Raw genomic sequence first — 18,725 nt, forward strand, 5'->3', positions numbered from 1 at the left:
AGCCTCTAGACCCTGAGGGGGTCTATGAAAACACTGGTTTAAATGAACTCTCAACCAATGAAGAATTCCGGGTATGGAGTCCAGGAGATGTTGGCCCAGAATCGTAAAGCTGCGCTGTGTCCCAGAGGAGCTTATTTTGTCACTGGGAAGATCTGACTGTTAGAAGGTATTTCCCAATACCAAGCTCAGATCGGCCTCCTTCCTGTCTTCTTGTTTCGGTTCAAGTTCTGCCTTTTGAGGTTGCATGGCATAAATCTGTGCTATCCCTTTTCCCCTGAATAATGAACTATTACTAATCTGTTAATACTCATCTTAAGTCCTTCTTCTTCTGTATTACCTGCCCCAACAACTCCTCCTAGTGACCTGTTTCTTCTGTGTTTCTTAAGTGTTAAGTATGCTTCAGTGGACCACTCCTCGGCACTTGTGCTTTACAGCCTTGGTTATCTTTGGCATCCTTTATGCCTTCCTAACAAGACTGGAAATCCTCAGTTTTTCTTAAATATCTACTTCCACATCCCATCCATGGTGTACTGGGTAGATAACTATATCCAAGTATGCACAGGTCCTCCATGAACTGGTCCTAACCACAATTAATTTATTTACTGTCTACCACATTTCCTTATAAAACTCTAATCAAATCTAACTGCCAAACTATAGCCTATGTCTTCCTCCTTTTCAAATAGGTTCTTTCTTTCCATCTTAACCGTTTCCCCTTGAAGTCAGGGAATATTAGCCCAGGGTACATGAACTTCTGGAAACTGTACATAAAAATGTTCATTTATTTTTGGTGGGAGAGGGGGTTTCACATTTTCATACAACACTTAAAGGGTCCCATGACAACCCCCCCCCAATTAAAACCCACTGTTATAATTTTTAAAAAAATTCCCACCCGAGGCTATGTTTATTGATTTTAGAGAGGGAGGGAAGGAGAGAGGGAGGGAGAAATATCGATGTGAGAGAGAAACATCGATTGGTTGCCCCCTGTAAGCGCCCTGACTGGGGATGGAACCTGCAACCTGGGTATGTGCCCTGACCAGGAATTGAACCCACAACCTTTTGGTGTATAGGATGATGTTCCAACCAACGGAGCAACACCGGCCAAAGCTGTTGTAACTTTTTTGTCTTGTCTGCTTTTCTCTTCTTAAAAGCGCAGCTTATGCCCCTAGGCCCATGATTCCAGAGGACTTCAATATAGGGGAGGCTTTTCTAGGCTCTGAACTTATACATATTAACTTTCTATACCATGAATTCGATTGATTACATACATTGTGAAACCTTAAAATTAGTATCTTCATTGACTTAACTTTTTTATTTATTTAATGTTTCATGACTGTAAACTTTTCTTAGCAGGTTTAGTGTCCTTTTGTTGTGTGTACCACCTCATATGAAGCAGTTACTAAAAAATAATACTCTTGATACAGATGAAGATGGTGAATCATCTTCAGAATAATCAGTGTCTAGAAACTGAATTCTAAAGGTACATATCACAGCTGAGACATTGATGAGGCTGGGCAAAATTAGCTATCACCTCACCTCTGCTTTACGAATATTTTCTCTAGCTTCATCTATTTTCTGTTCCAGCTCTACTCGGCTTTGTTCTGATGCTGGAGCTCCATGACATTCCAGATCATCTAGAACCTGTTAAAGCAACAAAAAAATAATGACTGATTTTTCTTAAAAGATTATTTAGATTATTTATTTATTTAAATATATTTCATTGATTTTACAGAGAGAAAGGGAGAAGAGTCAGAAACTTCGATGAGAGAGAAACACTGATCAGCTGCCTCCTGTACGCCCCCTACTGGGGATCAAGCCTGCAACCGAGGTACATGCCCTTGACCAGAATCGAACCCGGGACCCTTCAGTCAGGCCGACGCTCTATCTACTGAGCCAAATCGGCTAGGGCAGTATTTATATAATTTAAAAGACTTTAGTGATGAGTGGCAACGACTAGCTTTTTTAACCTTTTATTTTTTTCAGTTTTTATTTGTTAATTTTTAAAAAATTGAAAGAATTATAGATCCAAAAGAAGCTGCAAAAGTAGAACAGAGAGTACCTTCCCAGCCTCCCAAAATGGCAACAACTTGCATAAGTACAGTATAATATAAAAACCAGGAAATTCACATTGGTACAATCTATAAACCCTATTTGAACTACACATTTTGATATGCAGACCTTTAATTTTTAAAAACTACACAAATATAAACTATTGTTTCTAAACAACTAATAAAAAATGGCAAAAACTGTTATACCTGCACACCTCACCATGTATCCAACTCCCCAAGATAACCACTGTCCCATCAATTTAAATGTATTTTTTCAAACCATTTTCTATGTATTGCCTATATACTTGAATAGTTTGTTAAAAAAAATTAAATGAGCTCTATTATCCTCTCAATGTGTCCAAGAAACCTTTTTATGTTTTTAAAAATAGACAGACTTCCTTCTCTAATCCATAGATTCAATAGTTTAACTGTACCATGCTCTTACTCTATTGCTATTTAAATTTGCAAATTTCTCAATACTATAAATAGTACCGTACAAACAACCTAGTCAATGTACAAACAACCTGGTCAATGACTTCTTGAATACATATAGGAATATTTATTTAAGATAAAAACAGAGGTGGAAATTGTACACCTTAATATTAACAGACATTACCAAATTGCCTACTCTTCTACAAGTAGTATGTGAGATCATGTTCTTTGTATCTCACCAACACTGGATACGGTCAATTTTTGAAATGTTTGCCAATAAGCTATATATATATAAAGATCTCATTGTTTCAATTTTCATTTCTCTGTAATAGCATCATCTCAGATATTGCTAGCCATCTGTTATTTCTACTTTTATGAAGTTCATATCCTCTACACATTTTTCTGATTTTTATCATTATTTAAATATATTTCTTTCTAGGTATCAGTCTCTTTTTTGTTATTTATGTTACAAATATTTTCTCCTATTCCCTTTCTTTTAACTTTTCAAAGTTCTTTCGTTTTACAAAAACTTTTAGGTTTTATGTTGTTGAGTTATCAATCTTTTCCTTTATGGGTCCTGGGTTTTCTGTCTTGCTTAAGAAGCCATTTGTACTATACAAAAAAATTCTATATTTTCCCAGTTTTCAATAATCTTTTGTTTAGCACTTAGGTCTTTAATTTTTCCAAAATTTATTTTGTATTTGGTGGAAAAGAAGAATCTAACCCCTTCCTCAAATACACAGACAATTACTCTAACACCATTTACTGAATAACCCTTTCTCCAAAACTTTGAAATATCATTAACATGTTTTTTATTATAAAAAATTTCAAATATACTCAAAAGTAGAGAGACTAGTATGATGAACTCCCATATACTGATCAGCATCATTCAATAGTTAAGAAGATTTTTCCACGTTAGTTTTATCTATTATTTTTTTCTTTACTAAAGCATTTTAAATGAAATTGCAGATATCATATCATTTCACTCCTACACGCTTTTTTGGTAAGTCTCTAAAAGTATGAACTTTAAGACAAAAAAAATATATACCCACAATATTATTTCAAAAGTAATATTTCCTTGGTAGGCTCACTATGCTGTTCATTAAATTTCCCTGCTTGCTTCAATATGACTATTTACGATTGGTTGGTTTGAATCAGTATCTAAGGGTACACACACACACACACACACACACACAATCATTTTCTCTGATATATTTTTTAACTCTTGGATGATGCCACAGTTTTAATTACTATGGTCATTACTGGAGTATGTTAGTATGTGCTAAGTAAGGCACACAAGTCTCATTAATGTTGTTCTTGGCTATTTTGTACATTAAAATAATCCAGATACATTTCAGAACCATTTTTCTCAAGTTTCTTTAAAAATATCTTTTATGGAGAAACCAAGATGGCAGCATAGGTAAACACCTGAAATTGCTGCCTTGCACAACCACTTCAAAACTACAACTAAAAGACAAAATGGACATCATCCAGAACCACAGAAAGGCTGGCTGAGTGGAAATTCTACAACTAGAAGGAAAGAGAAAAGCACAATGAGACTCAGAGGAGGTGCGGAAGTAAAGCGCAGAGGTACGGAGGCACATGCGCGGAAAGGGCTGGTGACTGAGGATGCGGTTGTCTTGTTCAATATGGAGGGAGACACAAGCTCCCAACTGCTCAGAACTCCAGTACCTGGCGAGACTCTGGGGACCCAGAATCATACGGGGAGAAACTGGACTGCCTGGCATCGGAACTCAAGGGCGGCTTTCTCTCAGAGGTGCTTGCAGCGATTACTGAGGGACACTGAGATCCGAGGGCCTCTTAAGGCAGGGCTGAGGATCAGCCATAGCTGTTTGCTCTGCCCTGTTGATACCTTGAGACCCCGCTCCACCCAAGCTGTGCTCAGAGGCTTTTGCATATAAATGGCCTGGCCCTTTACAATCTAAAATTACCTAAAGAATTGCAGCTGGGTCAGAGAGACCCAGAACATCCAAAAGAAGGGCCAATGCCCCACAGCAGCTTGCATTGCTTCACAGCTGGGCCTCATCTGGGCACCTCCAAACCCCAAACAAAGAAGAGGAATCTGCAGATATCTCCATAGCTCCTGCTGGGTGGCCTCAGGCAGAGGCTAAATTAGCACCTCCTTAGAGATCCAAGAGCCAGTGTACCCAGTGGACAGAGTGGGACCATCCAGATTACAACTCCTCAGATCCATAAGGGACACACTCAGGGGGCAGATTCAGTGAGCACCAAAGCCCCACTGAAGCAAGTCTTACCCCATAAGGGTGTCTCCAGCACAGAAGTTCTCCCAGCGTAGACACAGCTGATACAGCCAATTGGCCCGGAGGTCAATTCCTCCCAGTGATACCAACAACAATCACAGCTTAACTACAACAAGACTGTGCAAACAGCCCACAAAGGGGTGCACCAAGAGTGTCCACCTCAGGTAACTGGAGAGGCTGAGCCACTGGGCCCTATAGGACACCTAGCACACAAAGCCACTCTATCAAATCAGGGAAGCAGCCAAAACGCGGAGACAAAGAAACAGGTCACAAATGACAGAAATGGAGGAAAGCAAACTACTGGATATAGAGTTCAAAACCACAGTTATAAGGTTTTTCAAGAATTTTCTAGAAAAGGCCGATAAATTTAGCGAGACCCTCAAGGATATGAAAAAGCACCAACTAGAAATTAAGCATACACTGACTGAAATAAAGAATAATATATAGAGATCCAACAGCAGACTAGAGCAGTGATGGCGAACCTATGACACACGTGTCAGCACTGACACGCATAGCCATTTCTGATGACACGCGGCCGCTGAGGCGGCCGCATGCTGAGGATGAAACATTTGCGAAATAATGTTTTTTCCTCAAAGTGACACACTACCCGAGTTATGCTCAGTTTTTTGGCGAAGTTTGACACACCAAGCTCAAAAGGTTGCCCATCAATGGACTAGAGTATTGCAAGAATCAAGTCAAAGATTTGAAATACAAAGAAGCAAAAAACACCCAACCGGAAAAGCAAAAAAGAATCCAAAAATATGAAGATAGTGTAAGGAGCCTCTGGGACAACTTCAAGCATACCAACATCCGAATTATGCGGGTGCCAGAAGAAGAGAGAGAGCAAGATATTGAAAACCTATTTGAAGAAATAATGACAGAAAACTTCCCCTACCTGGTGAAAGAAATAGACTTACAAGTCCAGGAAGCGCAGAGAACCCCAAACAAGAGGAATCCAAAGAGGACCACACCAAGACACATCATAATTAAAATGCCAAGAGCAAAAGACAAAGAGAGAATATTAAAAGCAGCAAGAGAAAAACAGTTAATTACCTACAAGGGAGCACCCATACAATTGTCAGCTGATTTCTATGCAGGCCAGAAAGGAGTGGCAAGAAATATTCAAAGTGATGAATAGCAAGAACCTACAACCAAGATTACTTTACCTAGCAAAGCTATCACTCAGAATTGAAGGTCAGATAAAGAGCTTCACAGATAAGAAAAAGCTAAGGAGTTCATCACCGCCAAACCAGTATTATATGAAACTAGAGGCCCGGTGCACGAAATTCGTGCACGGCAGGGGGTTGTCCCTCAGCCCAGCCTGTACCCTCTCCAATCTGGGACTCCTGGAGGGATGTCCGACTGCCCGTTTAGGCCCGATCCTGGTGGGATCGGGCCTAAACGGGCAGTCGGACATCCCTCTCACAATCCAGGACTGCTGGCTCCCACCTGCTTGCCTGCCTGCCTTCCTGATTGCCCCTAACCGCTTCTGCCTGACAGCCTGATCACCCCATAACCACTCTGCTGCCAGCCTGTTTGCCCCCAACTTCCCTTCTGCCGGCCTGGTCACCCCTAACTGCCCTCTCCTGCAGGGTTGATCACCTCCAACTGCCCTCCCTTGCAGGCACGGTGCCTCCCAACTGCCCTCTCCTGCTGGCCATCTTGTGTCCACATGGGGGCAGGATCTTTGACCACATGGGGGCAGCTATATTGTGTGTTGCAGTGATGATCAATCTGCATATTACTCTTTTATTAGATAGGATAGGGGCCTGGTACAGGGGTGGAGGCCAGCTGGTTTGCCCTGAAGGGCGTCCCGGATCAGGGTGGGGTTCCCTTGGGGTGTGGGGCTGCCTGAGCGAGGGGCATGTGGTGGTTTGCAGGCCGGCCACGCCCCATGGTAACCCAAACGGAGGCCCTGGTATCTGGAATTTATTTTCCTTCTACAATTGAAACTTTGTTGCCTGGAGCAGAGCCAAGCCTGGGGCTCCCTCCAAGGCCGGCAGCCATTTGTGTTGGGGTTATAATTGAAAATTTGTTGCCTTAAGCGGGTGGGCCCGGCCAGGGTGTGCGGAAAGCTTTGCTTCCCCTGTTGCCGGCGGCAACCCTGGCCTGCTCTCTCAAGATCCATTCTGCTGCCATTTGTTTGAATTTGTTTACCTTCTATAATTGAAACTTTGCAGCTTGAGTGGAGGCTTAGGCCTGGCAAGGGCAGGCGGAAAGCTTGGCTTCCTCTGTTACCTAGGAAACCTTGCTCTCTGTGGCTGTAGCCATCTTGGTTTGGGTTAATTTGCATACCCACTCTGATTGGGTGGTGGGTGTGGCTTGTGGATGTGTCGGAGGTATGGTCAATTTGCATATTTGTCTATTATTAGATAGGATGCTGAAAGGTATTCTTTAAGAAGAGGAAGAAGAAGAAAAAGGTAAAGATAAAAATTATGAACAACAAATACATATCTATCAACAAGTGAATCTAAAAATCAAGTGAATAAAAAATCTGATGAACAGAACAAACTGGTGAATATAATAGAATCAGGGGCATAGAAAGGGAGTGGACTGACAATTCTAGGGGGGAAAGAGGTGTGGGGTGTGCGGGAAGAGACTGGACAAAAATCGTACACCTATGGATGAGGACAGTGGGGGTGTGTAAGGGCAGAGGGTGGGGTGGGAACTGGGTGGAGGGGAGCTATGGGGGGAAAAAAGAGGAACAATTGTAATAATCTGAGCAATAAAGATTTATTTAAAAAATATCTTTTATTTGCAAATACCTTCTCCCATTCAGTTGATTGCCTTTCTGCTTTGTTGGCAGTTTCTTTCACTGTGCAAAAGCTTTTTAGTTTGATATAGTCCCGTTCATATATTTTTGCCTTTATGTCCTTGCCTTTGAGGTCAAATTCATAAAATCTTCCCTAAAACTAAGGTCTAAAAGTTTAGTACCCATGTTTTCTTCTATGTAATTTATTATTTCAGGTCTTAGATTTAGGTCTTTGATCCATTTTGAGTTAATTTTTGTATATGGGACAAGCAGTTTCATTCTAGTTTCATTCTTTTGCATGGGACCCTTCAGTCTGCAGGCCGACGCTCTATCCACTGAGCCAAACCGGCTAGGGCAGTGGTCGGCAAACTGCGGCTCTTGAGCCACATGCGGCTCTTTGGCCCCTTGAGTTTTTAGCAAAGGCCAGCTTAGGAGTACCCTAATTAAGTTAATAACAATGTACCTACCTATATAGTTTAAGCTCATGCAATTTGTTGTCAAAACCCAATTCCTTATAACTAAAACTGAGGTCCCTGTTTCCTCCCTGGCTATCAGCTGGGGGCTACATTTAGCTCCTAACTCCTAGACTTAGGCCAATCTCTCTGGTCCTGGTGCATGGGCTTAGAATCTCACTGACTTCCCTTTTGGCTCACCTCACTGCCGCCAAAGAAAGTTTTCTGCTTGTAAGGAGTCATGTGATTAGATTGAGCTCACTCAGATAATCCAGAATAACCCCCCTATTTTAAGGTCTATAACTCTAATATATCTGTGAATTATCTTTCATATACATAGTTCCAGGGACTAGGGTGTAGACATCTTTGGTAACCTTTCTGTCTGCTACAATGATAATTACAGTACCCATCATTACCACTACTTTTCAGTTTCATAAGAGAATTTAGGCAGTGGTTAATAAATGAAAAATAAGGTGTTTAAATTTTAGGAAAAGGTACATCTGTCATTATTTATAGATTATGTGATATGTACCTCCAAAAGTATGAGACCCAACTGTCAAACTATTAGAACTAATAGGAGTTCAGTGAGGTGCCCTAGCCCAGTGTCGGCAAACTCATTAGTCAACAGAGCCAAATATCAACAGTATAACGATTGAAATTTCTTTTGAGAGCCAAATTTTTTAAACTTAAACTATATAGGTAGGTACAGTGTTATTAACTTAATTAGGGTACTCCTAAGCTGGCCTTTGCTAAAAACTCAAGGGGCCAAAGAGCCACATGTGGCTCAAGAGCCGAGTTTGCCGACCACTGGACTAAGGGCTATTGAATTTTATCAGATGCTATTTTTGGTCAACTAAGAAAATAACCATAGAATTTTCATCTTTATTCTATAAATACAGGCTATTATATTGCTAAATTATCTCATGTTGAATCATGTTTGCACCCTAATTAAAACACAATTGGATTCCTTTTTTATTAACATTTTTTCAGCATTTGTTTGTTTATTTATTGATGAGGTGATATTTCATTGTGGTTTTAATTTGTACTTCTCTGATGATTAGTGACATTGAGCATCTTTTCATATGTCTATTGACCATCTGTATGTCCTCTTTGGAGAAGTGTTAATTCATATCCTTTGCCCATATTTTGATTGGATCATTTGTTTTTTTGGTGTTGAGTTGTATGAATTCTTTATAAATTTTGGATATGAATACCTTATTGGATGTATCAGTTGGCGAATAACTTCTCCCATTTATTAAGTTGTCTTTTTGTCTTATTGGTTTCCTTTGCTGTGCAAAATGTTTTTAGTTTCATGTAGTACCATTTGTATATTTTTTTTCTTAGATTATCTTGCCCAAGAAGAAATACCAGAAAAAATATTGCTCAGAGTTTACTGCCTATTTTTTTTTCTAGGAGTTTTATGATTTGAGTCTTACATTTAAGTATTGAATCCATTTTGAGTTTATTATTGTATACAGTGTAAGATGTACGGATACACAGAAGAAAGGCCTAATATTGAAGATATTGATATATCATTTGTTGGTAAGGGAAACCATGGAAGAGCTCAAGACTGTCTATAATGAAATAAAGAATAAGAAAAGAAGAAAGCCTAGTACAGAATCTAAGGAATTTGAATATTTAAGTGTGAGGTAGAGAAAAAACCTGTGAGAGAACCCAGGAATGGCAGAAGGAAAACCAGGCAGTTATGCCATAGATGACAAGAGAAGAGAATGTTTCAAGAGGAAGGGTGTTGTCAATTGTGACGAAGTTGACAATAGGTTAAGACAGAAATCAAAGTGTCCATTTTGGATTTAGCAACACAGACATCATTGGTGATTTTCACAAGTGCAGTCTTTGGGAAGCAGGGAAAGAAGGAAAAACTGGATGTGAAGGTTAAGAGTATAATGAAGATATAAATAAATGGAAATTGAGGGAAATTTTACTATATCTTAATATAATTTCTTTGCGCTTTTAGTTAGGTCTTAATACGTTTTCATGGAATCTACAATTGTGCCTTCAAAAAATTTGCTTGGAGATGAGAAGCCAAATTAAATTAAGCCCAAGCTGGTTTGGCTCAGTGGATAGAGCGTCGGCTATGGACCAAAGGATCCCAGGTTCGGTTCTGGTCAAGGGCACCTACCTTGGTTGCAGGCTCCTCCCCGGCCCGGGCCTTGGTTGGGATGCGTGCAGGAGGCAACCAATCGATGTGTTTCTCTTACATTGATATTTTTCTCGGTCTTTCCCTCTCTCTTCCACTCTCTCTAAAAATCAATGGAAAAATATCCTCAGGTGAGGATTAAAAAAACACACACCAAATTATGAAACACATATAGGATATTTCTCACCTTAATAAAACTCCACTCTTTAAATTGGTTAGACATTTGGCTTAAGCTAAATGTAGCCTAAACTCCATTACACTTACTCGCTGTTGGTGAACAATGTTCTTGTGCTCACGTGCCACACGTGTGGCCCATTTCCGAGCCTCCTTGTTTAGACTGTGCTCCTCTGTGGTGCCCGTTTCTGATTCTAATTGTCGGCTCTACAACACAGGAGGGAACAGAAAGAAAAGTATTGTTATTCTTATTGAAATCACAACCATTTTGTAGGTAGATCTGAGGGCCTCCACTTAATCAGCGGCACTCAAAACAGGAGCCATGCTCCACTACTATAAACATTAACAGAAGACTAAGAGGAAAGTATGAAACCATAAATGACCACAGTATTTTGTCTTACATTGCTGAACATTAAAGCTTCATCTCTAATACTACGGACTGATCCATTTGGGATGGGAAGAAAGCTGGTAAAGCAAAGAAAAGGAAAGTATTCATGCCAACCTACTATGGCACTAAAATAGTTGCACAGATGAAAATAGAAACAGCTCAATAGTTTTAATGGGATTATAGGAAGGTTCATTGGAAAAAGTGAAAAGAAACAATAATAACATCACAGACTCTCTGTCCCCGGAAGATACTGGGTTTAATTTAGTTTCAGGTCCATTACCAACTTACCACCAAACCTCAAACTAGCTTTTACCCTTCCTCTGGACTTTAGTGTCATATGAAAGTTAGTGGTGCTAAATCAAATGATCACTAAGGGTTTCTTCTAGTCTTAAAATGCTGTGATTGTGTTTCACAAAGAACAAACTGCAAAATCTAAATAAACAATAGTAATAGTTAACTCCTACTATTCAAGGCACTGTGGAAAGCGTTTCATATAAGGGTGGGACAAAAGTAGGTTTACAATTGTGAGTATGCAAAACACAGATTTTACTCTGTAAACCTACTTTTGCCCCACCCTGTCCTTTTACTTATTTTTATTTTTTTAAATATATTTTTATTGATTTCAGAGAGGAAGGGAGAGAGAGATGAAAACATTACTGATGAGAGAGAATCACTGACTGGCTGCTTCCTGCATGCCGCCTACTGGGGATCGAGCCTGCAACCTGGATATGTGCCTTGACCGAGAATTGAGCCATGACCTTCTGGTTCATAGGTTGATGCTCAACCACTGAATAACACTGGCCAGGCCACTCTGTACTTTTATAACAACCTAATGAGATGGGTCATAAGCCAAAGCTCAGAGAGATTTAAGTAAAATTTCCAGTGTCTACCAGATATTAAATATTACAACTCTGATTATACAAATCTGGTTCCAGACTCAGCATTCTGAACCATTAAACTATTTTAACTTTCTCTAAACTTTTAAGAACTCATGAAAAAAATCTTTATTAAAATAATTAAGAAAATTTTTTTTCTTAACTATGAATTACCCAAAGAAAATTTTAATACAAAAAGAAGCGACATTTTAGAGTGGGAAGATAGTGTTCTCTCTGCACGCCAAGGAGGCTTACTGCTACCAACTCCAGGAGGAAACCAGAAAGCAAGTAAACAACGGCTCCATGCTCACGTGAAAGAACAGCACTAGTCTAAACCAAGTAAAAGGAATTATTTGGGATTGTATTATTTGTGGGCAGTAAGAGTACTTAATTTACAACAAAACAAAAAGTACACACAAGAATATTTTGCAGTTAAAAACATTAAAAAATGATTATTCTAAAGACTTTTTCAATGGCTGACAATCTGGGATGACTTTTATAAAAGTATGGGCATTTGTCTTTTTCCGTTATGAAAAAAATAATTGCTCCCCTAGGGCTCAACATTTTTCTCAGAAAACAGTAGCACGCAGAAGGAACATAAAAACTGCAATCAAGACAGTAATGTGCCACGAATTCACTGTCTGACTCTGGACAAGTCTCTTTTCCTTCCTAGGCTTCTGTTTCCCTTTAATCAAGGCAAGACTAGCTCTAAGGTTCTTTTCAGCACTCCTGTTGAGGAATAAGGTGCTTCAAATAAGATGAAAATGACAAGCTCAGTCTTCTCACTATAAACAGGAAATGAAATCCCTAAGGGAAAATGGAAAGCTCATCTTATGCATCCAGTGGCTCCTTACATATATAACTTTAATCCCAATAGCATGCAAACCCACACATCCCATCGCTCCTATCCATGACCTACACCCCCATATACCTCGGCTATGGTCATTCCCAGAGCACTGACGGGGAGAGCTCAATATCCATCACTTGGGAGGCTTTTAACCTCTGCCCAGTGAAGATTGCACATGGACAGAAAACAGCAGTTAGAAGTGTAGGGCAAATGGGGACACAGCTAAGTGTCTAGAAACAAAAAAGAATTTAGTGTTGCAGTTAGGACAAGTGAGATGAGTGTCATTGTTATACTGATTTCCTGAGGAAAATGAGCAAAGATAAAATAATCTCAAATTAGGTACAATTTTAAGTCAAGCTTGGCAAACTTGTCCATACTCTGTATCTTCCAGTGCTCTGCTTCATTCCTCCCAGGCTTCAAAGAAGGCAAATTATAGAACAATGTTACTGAATCATTAAGCAAAAGCTGATTGACTAAAAAAACCGAAACAGCCCATCCAGTGTGGCTCAGTTGGTTGAGCATCATCCCATGCACCAAGAGGTCTCCGGTTAGATTCTGGGTTTCATTTTGGGCTTGGTCCCAGTGGGGGACATGCAGGAGGCAGCCAATTGACCATTCTTTCTCATTGATGTTTCTATCTCTCTCTCCCTCTCCTTCCTCTCTCTATACAACCAATAAAAACAACACCCCCCTTCCCCAAAACAAGACCTACTACTATAAATGCAAGGGCTATGATCTAGAGGAAAATGTTTTTTTCCCTACATTTCTTTGATACAGCCACTAACAGGGCTACTTAAATTTTAGTAAGAAAAGTAATGAAGCCCTAGCCAATTTGGCTCAGTGTATAGAGCGTAGGCATGTGGACTGAAGGATCCCGGGTTCAAGTCTGGTCAAGGGCACATGCCCGAGTTGTGGGATCGATCCCCAGTAGGGGACATGCAGGAGGCAACAGATCAATGATTCTCTCTCATCATTGATGTTTCTATCTCTCCCTCTCCCTTACTCTCTGAAATCAATAAAAATATACTTGAAAATAAAAGAAAGAAAAGTAATGAAGAAACCTCTAGCAAAGGTTTCTATTAAATGGATACCATTCAACTCTGATATAACTCCCCTGGTTTGATTCTAGGTTTACCAACTGATGTAATCTGACTTGCGTTGTGGCCTGCTGACATTGAGATCATGTGCTAGAGACGCTGGCACATAAATATTTGCTGGATATGTGCTTTCTCACCTTATAGAAGTTAAATTTTTATTTTTGGTTATCAAATTAGCTTTTCAGTGTTTTTTTTTTTTTAAATTAAAAAATGGAATTTTTCATAGATTAAACTCAAGAATAAAAAAGGATGATTGTCAGCTTTTTAAAAATTGCCAATTTGGCCTCTGTGTTAACCCTTTGCACTCGCTTGCTTTTTTCTTGATTCCTTTATTCTACTCGGGATTTAATTTTTTAAATACCCCAGATTTTACAAAGCGCGGCAGTAGAATAAAAAACTGGAGTTTCTTTTCATACAAACTTATTTATTTGGATTTTTTTATATTTCAAATTACTGATACATTCAAAGAGTAATTTTAATCTCGACATCCGAGTGCAAAAGGTTAATACCTTAACATTCTAAGAATTCTGAAAGACATTATAAAGGGCCTATAATTTTGTGCAAAACAAATAAAATATTTGCATGCATATATTCATTATTCTATTTATTAATTATATTTTGGTTAAAATATGACCACTGGAGTCTATGAAAGGATATATATGCAAAGAATTTCATAGATAGAAAGTATAATTTATATTTCAATTGAAAACACCCCATCCTTTATTATTTTTTCTTCTTCTCTAAGTTCTATTTTCAGCAATAACATCTCTTATAATTTAATCCAATTTAGTATAAAGTTGTTAGCATAGTAGTAGGTGTGTTAGTCACATTTGACAAAGAAGAAATGTCACAGTTTCTCTGCATCCTCACAGTTTGTTATAAAATTAATGAGACATATTCAACCTTTTCTGTCTGTCTTTTCCAAGGATAACAGTTATTTGAGCATGAACATAGCTTAAAAACGAAGGATATGAAAATCTGGAATTTCCTTACAGTATCGCTGTCACAAGGCTGGAACTGGAAGGGCTGGGGTTTGTGAAAAACAGCATTCTCTTGTAGAAACAGCTGAAAATTATAGTCCCGTACCACCTACAGAGAAAATAAAATACCTTTAAGTCTTTAATAAGGTTAAAATGACCAGTAATTATATTTTAAAGTTTAAGATTCATTCTTGTGGGTTTTCAAAAAATAAGAAATCCAACACTACATGATCAAAAAGAAATGATAATTACACTTTTTTTTTTCCATTTTAGGTAACAGTTGTTCCTTAACTGTCCTATTTTCCCCAGAATCTAAATTTGGAAAGTACTAGTTTAGAAACTAGCCCAGATATTGAGACTAGACAATAATACTAATACCTGCCTATCTTTACTTTTGTCAATCTCATTGGTATAAAATAGAATCTCGCGGTTTTAATTTCCATTTCTTTGATTAATGATGAGGGTAAGCATCTGTATTAGTCTGCTAGGGCTGCCATAATGAAGTATCACTGGTGGCTTAAACAAGAGAAATTTATTTCCTCACAGTTCGGAGGCTACAAGTCCAAGATCAAGGTGTTTTCAGGGTTGGTTCCTACTGAGGCCTCTCTGCTTGCTGTGGATGGCCATCGTTTTCTGCCTGTTTATGTCCTAATCTACTCTTATAAGGACACCATCTCCAGTCATGTTGGATTAGAGCCCACTCACATGACCTCATTTTACCTTAACAACCTCTTAAAGGCCCTAGCTCCAAATACAGTCACATTCTGAGGTAATAGGCATTAGGACTGCAACATATGGATTTTAAGGGGACACAATTCAGCCCATAACAGCATCTTATTATATGACTAGAGGCCCGGTGCACAAAATTCGTGCACTTGGGGTGTCCCTCAGCCCGGCCTGTGCCCTCTTGCAGTCTGGGAGCCCTCGGGGGATGTCCATCAGTCAGACATCCTTAGCGCTGCCACAGAGGCAGAAGAGGCTCCCTCCACCACTGTTGCACTTGCCAGCTGTGAGCCTGGCTTTTGGCTGAGCGGCGCCCCTCCTGTGGGAGCACACTGATCACTAGGGGGCAGCTCCTGCGTTGAGTGTCTGCCCCCTGGTGGTCAGTGCGCATCACAGCGACCGGTCGTTCCACCATTTGGTTGATCTGCATATTAGCCTTTTGTTAGCCTACCTAATAATAGACAAATATGCAAACTGACCGCACCTTCACTACGCCCACCCGCCAAGCCACACCCACCAACCAATCAGGATGAGTATGCAAATTACCCCAGCCAAGATGATGGTTAATTTGCATGTCAAGACAGCATAGAAAGAAGCCAAGAGCTGCAGAAGGGAGCAAAGCTGTGGAGAAGCAAGCAAGCCGGGGGGAGGAGAAGGGAGAAAAGCAGGCAGGCTGGTGGAGAAGGTGGGGTGGGGGAGAAGGGAAAAGCAGGCGGGCTGGCGGAGAAGGCGGGGCGGGGGAGAAGGGAGGAGAGCAGGTGGGGCTGGGGGAGAAGGGAGAAAAGCAGGCAGGCTGGCGGAGAAGGTGGGGCGGGGGAGAAGGGAAAAGCAGGCGGGGCAGGGTAGAGTGCAGCAGGAAACCCTATTGCAGGATTCTTCCTGCAACGGGAACGCTAGTATAGAATAATAGCTATTTATATTTTTTATTCTGTGGGATGCATGTTGTATGATATATCAGTAGTTCACTCCTTTTTATGCACAATAATATTCCATTGTATGGATATATCATATTTTATTTATCTAATCATCAGCTGATGAGCATTTGGGTTGTTTCCACTTATTGGCTAGTATGAATAATGCAGATGTGAACACTAATGTACAAATTTTTGTTTGAACACTTGTCTTCAATTTTCTTGAAGTGGAAGTTCCAAGTCATATGGTAACTCTGTTTCACTCTTTTGAGGAACTGCCAAACTATTTTCCACAGTGACTGCACCATTTTACATTTACTACAACGTAGAGGGTTCTAATTTCTCCACACCGTTGGCAGTAATAGTTATTTTCTGAGTGTATTTGGTGTTTTTGTTTTAATTATTAAAGCCATCCTAGTAGGTGGGAAGTGGTATTTCATTGTGGTTTTGATTTGCATTTTTCTAAAAACTAATAATGTCAAGTATCTGCTTATTGTCCATTTGTATATATTCTTTGGAGAAATGTCTATTCAAGTCCTTTGCCCATTTTTAAATTGGTTCTTTTGTCTTTCTTGAATGCACAACAGCTATTAATTTGATGAAGTCCAATTATCTATTTTTTTTCTTTTGTTCATGGTTTAATGTCAAATCTAAGAACACAATGCCAAATCCAAGGTTCTACAGATTTACCTCTGTGTTTTATTCTGTAGTTTTATAGTTTTAGGTCACAGATCCACTTTGAGTTCATTTTTGTATATGGAGGTGGGTTTACGATTTAATTCTTTGCATGTGGTTGTTTTGTTGTCTCAGCACCTTTGTTGAAGAGGCTATTCTTTCTTCATCAAATGGCCTTGGAAACCTTGTCAAAAATCAACTGCCATAAATGTTGTGGTTTATTTCTGGAATCTCAATTCTATTTCATTGATCTATATGTCTATCCTTATGCCAGTAACACACTATCCTGATTCGTAACTTTGCAGTGAGTTTTGAAATACTGCCCCCAAAAGAGGCATTGGAATTTTGATAGGGATTGTATTATTGAATCTGTAGATCACTTTGCGGAATATTGCAATATTAGCAATATAAAATCTAATCCATAAACATTTATTACTTCTATTTATTTAGGTCTTCTTTAATTAATTTCAGCAATATTTGGTAGTTTGCAATGTACAAGTCTTTCATGCTCTTGGTTAAATTTATTTCTAGGTATTTTATTTTCCAGATATGATTATAGCTGAAATTGTTTTCTTAATTTTTTTTGGTTCATTCATTAATGGAGTATAGAAACACAACTGATTTTTATGTTTTGATCCTGTCCCTGCAACTTTTGCTGAATTCGTTTATCAGTTCTAATACTTTTTTTTGGCTTCTATAGGATTTTCTATATAAATCATTTCACCTACAAACAGATAATTTTACTTCTTCCTTTTCAGATCAGATTGGGCATGTTCAGGATGGTATGGCAGTAGACTTCTTCCTTTTCAATCTGGATGCCTTCTATTTCTTTTTCTTGCCTAAGTCCCCTAATACCCCCAGTACGATGGTGAACAGCAATAGTAAAAGTGGGCATCCCTTATCTTGTTCCTGATATTAGCAGGAAAGCTTTCCATCTTTCACCAATGAGTATGATATTGGCTGGAGGTTCTTCCTAAATGCCCTTTATCATGTTAAGGAGGTTCCCTTTTACTCCTAATTTGCTGAGTGTTGTTTTTTTTTTAATCATAAAAGAGTGTTGAATTTTGTCAAAATTTCCTGTCTTTTTTGGTTGTTGATAATCTTCACCTCAGGATATTTTTTTCTGTTGATTTTTTACAGAGAGTGGAAGAGAGAGTAGAGACACAGAGAGAGAAACATTGATGTGAGAGAGACACATCGATTAGTTGCCTCCCACACATGCCCCAACCAAGGCTGGGGATCCAGCCTGCAACCGAGATATGTGCCCTTGACCGAAATCGAACCTGAGCCCTGCCCCCTCAGTCAGAGGGCTGATGCTCTAACCACTTAGAGCAAACTGGCTAGGGCATTCCTGTGTCTTTTGAAATGATCATGTAGTTTTCCCCCTTCCTTTTATTAGGTTTACTTTTTTGGCGAGTCTTCAAGATATTAAGAATGGCAATATTAGACAATTTAATTTTAAAAGAAATATAGAATAACCTTGTTATTTTCTGAATTGTTAAAAGAGCTACATTATTAATTAGTTTCCTGAAGGAGTTTCCTTAAGCAGACAGAAAGCGAGCACCCGTAAACAAACAAGAAAGGCCAGCAGAACCATCTTTAGAGGTTACTATTCTAGAGAAAATATCTATGACAACATCTGCTTCAGTTACATATACAAAGCATTTCATAAAATATTAAGGAGAAAAGCAAGCTTCATAAATAATTAAAATTAAACACAAGCTCCTAGGGCTAGCTGTTTCCCTTGTGGAGATGAAAGATATAGGGTGCCACAACATGTATGTGTGTCACTATGAATAACCCAAAACATCTTTCAGAACATATACAGTCACAATTTAGATATGTGGCGAAAAGTGGATTTCCTCCTCAAACGACAAAGGAATAATGATGTAGAATAAAAACCTAAAGGGTTTCAAAGTTCTTTTTGGATTATC

The 18,725-nt window shown here is 39.1% G+C and overlaps 1 protein-coding gene across 1 annotated transcript in view; it reads right to left on the bottom strand.

Moving 5' to 3' along the window:
* Positions 1-18,725, bottom strand: part of FCHSD2 (FCH and double SH3 domains 2) — a 187,898-nt gene that overhangs the window by 37,121 nt on the left and 132,052 nt on the right. Inside the window, exons 10-12 of the mRNA XM_079789208.1 lie at positions 14,496-14,591; positions 10,386-10,502; positions 1,534-1,638 (exon numbers count right to left, since the gene is read on the bottom strand). Of these exons, the coding sequence (XP_079645334.1) occupies positions 1,534-1,638; positions 10,386-10,502; positions 14,496-14,591 (318 nt within the window). The remainder of the gene's footprint in view (positions 1-1,533; positions 1,639-10,385; positions 10,503-14,495; positions 14,592-18,725) is intronic.

Source organism: Cnephaeus nilssonii (genome assembly GCF_951640355.1).
Source record: "Cnephaeus nilssonii genome assembly, chromosome: 13".
NCBI lineage: Eukaryota > Metazoa > Chordata > Mammalia > Chiroptera > Vespertilionidae > Cnephaeus > Cnephaeus nilssonii.